The sequence below is a fragment of the Malaclemys terrapin genome, chromosome 17 (genome assembly GCF_027887155.1).
Source record: "Malaclemys terrapin pileata isolate rMalTer1 chromosome 17, rMalTer1.hap1, whole genome shotgun sequence".
Classification (NCBI taxonomy): Eukaryota; Metazoa; Chordata; order Testudines; family Emydidae; genus Malaclemys; species Malaclemys terrapin.
In genome coordinates, this window is record NC_071521.1 from 4431523 (window position 1) to 4438684 (window position 7162).

The following is a 7162-nucleotide window of genomic DNA, read 5'->3' on the forward strand; positions in this document are numbered from 1 at the left end:
TCCCGCGAGACCTGGTGGCGCATGCGCAGTGGCGCGGGGCCTGCCTCTGTGCCGGGAGGGCGCCGAAGGGGAGCTCAAGGAGACCGGGGCGCGGGCTAGCGCCATGCCGGGCTCGCTGCAGGTGCCCTCGCTGGAGGAGCTCGATGTGCAGGAGGTGAGAGCTGTGCCCACGGGCGGTCTTCCCCTCCGGGCCGGGGACCCCTTGGCTGGTGGCGCCCCCCCGACCCGGGACTGCCCCCCCCCGGCTCGGGGCCCCCTGCCTCCGCCCCTCTCTTCCCCCGGGCTCCAAGCCCCCTGCCTCCGCCCGCCCCCCTCTGCCTCCGGGCCCCTGCCTCCGCCCCTCCCGGGCCCCCTGCCTCCCCCCCCGGGCTCCGCCCCCCCCCCCCGGCTCGGGGCCCCTGCCTCCCGCCCGCCCCTCTCTTCCCCCGGGCTCTGGGCCCCTGCCTCCGCCCCTCCCGGGCCCCCTGCCTCCGCCCCTCCCGCCCCCCCCCCGGCTCGGGGCCCCTGCCTCCGCCCGCCCCTCTCTTCCCCCGGGCTCTGGGCCCCTGCCTCCGCCCCTCCCGGGCCCCCTGCCTCCGCCCCTCCCGCCCCCCCCCCCGGCTCGGGGCCCCCTGCCTCCGCCCGCCCCCCTCTTCCCCCGGGCTCTGGGCCCCTGCCTCCGCCCCTCCCGGGCCCCCTGCCTCCGCCCCTCCCGCCCCCCCCCCGGCTCGGGGCCCCCTGCCTCCGCCCGCCCCTCTCTTCCCCCGGGCTCTGGGCCCCTGCCTCCGCCCCTCCCGGGCCCCCTGCCTCCGCCCCTCCCGCCCCCCCCCCCCGGCTCGGGGCCCCCTGCCTCCGCCCGCCCCCCTCTTCCCCCGGGCTCTGGGCCCCTGCCTCCGCCCCTCCCGGGCCCCCTGCCTCCGCCCCTCCCGCCCCCCCCCCCGGCTCGGGGCCCCCTGCCTCCGCCCGCCCCCCTCTTCCCCCGGGCTCTGGGCCCCTGCCTCCGCCCCTCCCGGGCCCCCTGCCTCCCCCCCCGGGCTCCGCCCCCCCCGGCTCGGGGCCCCTGCCTCCCGCCCGCCCCCCTCTTCCCCCGGGCTCTGGGCCCCTGCCTCCGCCCCTCCCGGGCCCCTTTCCGCCCCCCCCCGGGCTCCGCCCCCCCCGGCTCGGGGCCCCTGCCTCCGCCCGCCCCTCTCTTCCCCCGGGCTCTGGGCCCCTGCCTCCGCCCCTCCCGGGCCCCCTGCCTCCCCCCCCCCCCCGAGCTCCGCCCCCCCCCCCCGGCTCGGGGCCCCCTGCCTCCGCCCGCCCCTCTCTTCCCCCGGGCTCTGGGCCCCGGGCAGGGCTCCCTGCCTCCGCCCCTTCTGGGCCCTGGGCCCCCTGCCTCCATCCCGGGCCCCGGGCCCCCCGCCTCCGCCCGCCCCTCTCTTCCCCCGGGCTCTGGGCCCCGGGCAGGGCCCCCGCCTCTGCCCCCCCTTCCCCCATCTCAGGCTCAGGTTGTGGTTGTTCATGGTGGGGTCACTTGCCCTAGAGCGGTGCGAGCAGGGTGCAGAGAGCAGACCCCGAACCCAGAGGGGACCAGAAACCCTGTGCCCGAGTCCCACCTGCCCGGTGCTTAGTGATGGGCCCTGCCCTGGGCTGTGCACTCTCCCTGATGCGAACACTTCCTCCCCCAACTCCTCAGGTGAGCGTCAGCTCCTCGGTGCTGAAAGCGGCAGCCCATCACTATGGCTCGCAATGCGACAAGCCCAACAAGGAGTTCATGCTGTGCCGCTGGGAGGAGAAGGACCCCCGGAAATGCCTAAAGGAAGGGAAGCAAGTCAATCAATGTGCACTGGAGTTTTTCAGGTAAGAATCTCAGGTGGCTTTTCAAATCCAGTTCTAGGGCTGGATCCTGCCGATCTTATTTAGGCAAAACTCACATTGAAGTCAGTGAGATTTTTACTTGGGCGTAGCCTGTAGCATATGCAGTCCCTATCGAAACCAAGATTAAAGTGTTAAAATTAAATATATATTTCATGCTTCAGCACTTTGACACACTACGCTCACTTTATTTTTAATTAGTGCTTCAAAAGAGTATGATGATGAAGTGAGCATGTGCTGTATGTTGCTACCTGTCTGCTTAAGGTATTTACATAGGAGGAGAGAATCTGTCCTGAAGTGTCAGCTGGCATAGCTTCTACCTGTGTGGTGCCTTTTACACAAGCATTACAATAACAACTTTCTTAAGTTATAGCTGAGATGATCATGCTATTTTTAAACGTTTGTTGAGGTGTTGTTGCTGTTCCCTTGACTTGAACTTCTGAGGGTTGGAGGCAGTGCTTCCTCAATGGAGAGTGTCAGTGGACACTCTCTGCTAGTTGGAAGGCAAACTATTCAGTAGTTTTCAGTTGTTCAAAAAAACAGTGACCCACACTCTTTCTGTTCTATTGACTTCTCTTGCTTGGGCACAGCCACAAGGCACGTTGGCTTTGTTTGAAAGTCCGAAGATGGTGATCAGGAGTATCTGGGCTTCAGTAACTTGGGACTATACTTTTAAAAATGTCAGACTTGTTATGTGAGTTGCTTTCCCCATCCTTTGTCATCTTGGGGCACAATGATGCAAACATTTAAATAAGTACAAAACTTTCCTCACATGACTGAAATCATGTGCCTAAAAATGTTTGGAGGATCATAGTCTTAGAGGCAGAGCACCTCTTTGTATGTGTTTGTATAGCACCCAGCAAGGTGAGGCCTGATCCTGATTGAGGCCCCTCGGTGCTATTACACTATAAATATTAATAATAAGGCTATGTTTTAATCATGGGTATTTTTAGTAGAAAAACATTAATAGGTCACAGGTCGTAAACAAAAATTCACAGGCCTGTGACCTGTCCATGACTTTTACTAAAAATACCCACCCTGACTAAAATTTGGGTGGGGGGCCATGGGTGCTCGGGGGGAGGGCAATCCGTGGGTGCTGGGGGATGTGGCTCGGGACCCCCGCTGGCATTGGTGGGGGGGGGGCGACGGGGGCTTCCTACCTGGCTCCGTGTCCCTGCAGCTCCTAGGTGGCAGGGGCCAGAGCAGGGGCTCTGCTGCTCCCGCCACAAGCGCTGGCTGCCACATTGTCCGGGAACTGCAGCCAATGGGAGCTGCGGGGATGGGGCCTGTGGGCGTGGGCAGTGTGCAACGCGGAGCCCCCCCCTCCCCCCGGCTGCCTATGAGCTGCAGGGGGGGCCATGCTAGTGGGAGCCACCCGGGGAGCTCCCCATCCCTAGGTAAGCACATTCCCCAACCCCCTGCCCCTAGCCCCCTCCCACACACCCAGACTGCTGCTGCTGGCCCAGGGGCTGCCCAACTCGGGCAGTCCCTGAGACATCACCAGCCATTGCAAAAGTCACGGAGGTCACAGATTCTGTGACCTCCATGACAGACTTGCAACCTTAATAATAGAGCATGTGTCTTGCTAAGCTTAAAAAAAAATCAAAGTTGGAAGCAGTGAAATATCATGAAAAGAGCATTATTTATTACTAATTTTTCTTTTATCTATTACTTTCAAAATTACCAGACTTTACAATTTTATGAATACCATCCAGAAAATAAACTTCGTAAATAACTACTGAATAGCAACCATTTGGAAATTGGTTCATGTGTCTTGGGCTGGAGTGAATGGGAGAGTGCCAGCTTTGCTAATCTAGCTCTTATGAGCTACCTTGTCTTTTCCAAATAACACAGTTAAAATCCTTTGTTTTATAGGAAGATTAAGGCACACTGTGCAGAACCTTTTACTGAATACTGGACTTGTATTGATTATACCAACCTTCAAGAGCTTCGTCGTTGCCGAAAACAGCAGCTGGCATTTGATAATTGTGTGCTGGAGAACTTGGGCTGGGTGAGACCTGATCTGGGAGAGCTGTCGAAGGTAATTAGGAAATCCTGCCCCATGTCTTCATCTCCTTTCTCATTGGTTATTTCAGCTCCCTTCTCTCTGACCTCCTAAAGTCCCTGTTCCCCAGCGTGTGCAGAGTGCTGCTGGCTTTCTGATGTTAACAGAGACACACAGGTTTATCTAGCCAGGTCCTATATGGCCCCTTTATTGTAGTCTTGAAGTGCATCTACTGCTTCTCATCTATTTGAGAAACTAGTTCAGAATTGTGCTGCCGGGTTTTGAAAGCATTCTGTGTACGTGTTCCAGTTTGCCTCGCATCTTGTTACTCTCACGCATAATAGCTGAAACTACTTTTAACTGTTTTTAAACTGACTAGATTTCCAAGTGATGTGTGCTGCTTTAACACAGTCTCAGCACTTGTCATCTGGAATAACCCCCCTGTATTTCTCCATCTCATTTCAATTCTAGTCTGAAATATATCTTTCTGTTGCATATGCCTCATCTCTTTCTATCTACTGTTTTTAACTAGCTGTTATGTTTAGTTCTGTAAAGCATTTTAGGATACTCTGTGTGAATGTTGGGTTGCAATAAATACAGCACAGAGTTCATAACTTCTCCACTATAACAGTGGATTTATTTCCGGTTTGCTAGGTGTATCAAGGGACTGGACTGGACACCCCAAGAGGCCATGTCCGGTTCTAGGTCCCTATGTAGCTTTCATATTGTCTTGAATTCAGCTTTCCTTTCTCATGTACCAGTGTTCCATTTGTCAGTTCAGTCTATTGGAAAAATGTTCCAGTGTACTGTATGACACTCTTTCAGCTCTTCCTTATGCGGATGGCCAGATTCTTCAGGCTGTTTCATTAACGTTCCCCTCGCATGCTACATCTCAACTTACCACTTCTACTGCAATGGAAGTGGCAAGTTATTGATGAACTCTCAACCTTCTGCTGAAGTCTGTGGCAGAATTGTAGAGGCCCTTTAAGCACACTCTGGGGTGGGGAATCTTTTATTATGAACTCTTTTTCCTACAGTGTGTGCTTGCTTTGGTGAGAGGTTCTTTTCTTGATCTGTTACTAATAATACTTGAGTGCTCGTAGGCTTTAAAAACAAAATGCTGACAGCGGAACTCAGTAAATTTTCAATTGATTACATTTTTAATAAGTTAAAAAAACAGAATGGCCCAAAATAAATTGCTGCCATAGATGCGGGAAAAATGTTTGGCTGGGGATGATTCTCTGTAGTGTACGCACTACTGTTCCATTGATTTGCTTATGCTGGTTCTTTTGTATATTTGACATTGGACTGGAGGAAAGGATGTGCTGGGTTTGAAGTGGACTTCTACTAAACATTTGATATTAATTTTGTTGTGTGGATAATCCTTTAAGAATTGCCTTCAAAAATACAAGTTTAGGCAACACTGAGCATCTGTTAGTTTTTTCTGTGCTTAATTTTTGAGACAGGTTAAGCACCTGAACTCAAACAGCTAAAACAGGAACTTCTTGTGCATACTTTTGCACACTTGTTTATACTTTTACTTCATTTGCAAAGTAGCAGCTTTCAAAGGTGCTGAGGTTTTGGCCCACTGTTGACAAGACAAATTCTTATCTCGCATGCATGTAGCGCCACTGAAGTCGGGGGGGTTGTATTGGGTATAAATGGGAGCTAGACTTTAAATTAGAAACTTGCCTTGAAGGAAGTGTTTCAGCTATTGAGTTAAAAAAAAAATGGTGTAACCTTTGACACACGTTCTCCTAAGTGACCACATTATTGTACTGTTTTTGCTTCATCTTACTCTTCCCTGACCACTCTGTGATGTCACTGTCCTGCTTTTCTTATCCCAATCTAGATTATAGAAATGTGTCTGAGTCCTTTCCTTAATGTGCCCTATGTATCTGTGGCAGTCTGTCACTATGAATCCTTTGGCCCACTAAACTGTAAGGTGCTCTACTAAATACTTGCAGAGTCTTCAAGCAATATGTGCTGAATTAGTAAGCATTTGATTAATTCTACTAATGGATGGTTTCTTTTTCTGCTGCATGACTCATTAAAGCCACTTGTATTGTTTCTCCTCCAAGCTGTTGGCTTAATGTAGTTTTGTCTATTAAATACTACAAGAAAAATTCCAGTGTACTACTTTTCCTTCCAGGTCACAAAAGTGCAGACCGACCGACCTATCCCTGAGAATGTCTATCATTCCAGACCAAGACCAGAGCCAAATCCGCCCATTGAAGGAGATTTGAAGCCTGCTAAATATGGCAGCAGGCTTTTTTTCTGGAACTGGTAAAATGGGACCGACAACTCTATAGTAAGCTCTTCTTTGCAAATGTAAATTATCTTGTCCAGTGTGTATTGGATGCAATCCTTAATGATTAAAAAACCCATAATTCACCTGGCGTGGTAGACTTTTCTATATACATCAGAGGAGCTTAGGAACAGTGTCCTCTATACTGTTGTGTTTTCCTTTTAAAATGCTTTTTAGACTCTTATGGCCTTAAAAGATAATGTCCTTTTAGCCACTTAACACAAAGTCAGTTCTGTCTCTAAAGTCAGTCATTCAGCAACGAGAATATCATATTTAAGCCAAGATTTGCCAAACAGCATATGTAAGTATGGTTCAGTTCTTTTGTTACATTCTTACTAAATATTAAAAAATGGTAGAATGCAAAATGAATCGAGCCGGTTCTTCACTGTTCAGATTCCCAGCATTTGCATTGGTGGCTTATATGCTTGTGCCTCCAAGTAACCATCTTCTTTCCAACAAACCTCCTTTCTTATGAGGTTCCAGTTCAAACAAGCCAGATAGGAGCCTAGCAGGTCACCAATTTAGATTCCCAAGGCTACTGATGATCTCTGCATGTGTGTCTGTGTGGTGGTTCCGACAAACCTCGTATGAAGGTGACTAATCTGCAGAGGTAAAAACTGGTAACTCAACCTCAAATTTGGGATTTGATGCATGCTTTTTTTTAAGTAGTTAGTCCATGCTTCCAAGAATGCTGGTTAGAAATGCAATATTACTTGAGATATTAAGATGTGTGTGTTTAAATTCACAAGTGACTGGTCATGTCTCATGTTATTTTAGCTGTTTCCATCCTTCATCAGTTCTCTTTCACTGGGGAGAGTGTATTTGTTACATGAGAATTCTATGCTATACAGCTGAACCCTTCAAAAATTATTTCCTGAAGTGCATTTTTGTCCCTCTGGCTACTCATGTAAGACGTCCCAGTGCTAAGTGTCATAGCAAAACAGTCCTTTTTATGTAGAGATCCTGACTTCAAGGACTTACCTGTAGCCTCACTGTGACAGCACCTGAAGCTCTGT

General features: G+C 51.5%; 1 protein-coding gene across 1 annotated transcript; it reads left to right on the top strand.

Moving 5' to 3' along the window:
• The first annotated feature begins 15 nt into the window (after positions 1–15).
• Positions 16–6232, top strand: NDUFA8 (NADH:ubiquinone oxidoreductase subunit A8). The gene is made up of 4 exons (XM_054007598.1): positions 16–154; positions 1655–1818; positions 3709–3874; positions 5991–6232. The coding sequence occupies exons 1-4, from the start codon at positions 104–106 to the stop codon at positions 6126–6128; spliced, it is 519 nt and encodes a 172-aa protein (XP_053863573.1). The 5' UTR covers positions 16–103; the 3' UTR covers positions 6129–6232.
• Positions 6233–7162: the final 930 nt, after the last annotated feature.

Coding starts and splice junctions, on each gene's coding strand:
- NDUFA8 (XM_054007598.1), top strand. CDS start 104: ATGCCGGGCTCGCTGCAGGTGCCCTCGCTGGAGGAGCTCGATGTGCAG. Junction 155..1,654: donor AGGAGCTCGATGTGCAGGAG/GTGAGAGCTGTG, acceptor CCAACTCCTCAG/GTGAGCGTCAGCTCCTCGGT. Junction 3,875..5,990: donor ATCTGGGAGAGCTGTCGAAG/GTAATTAGGAAA, acceptor TTTTCCTTCCAG/GTCACAAAAGTGCAGACCGA.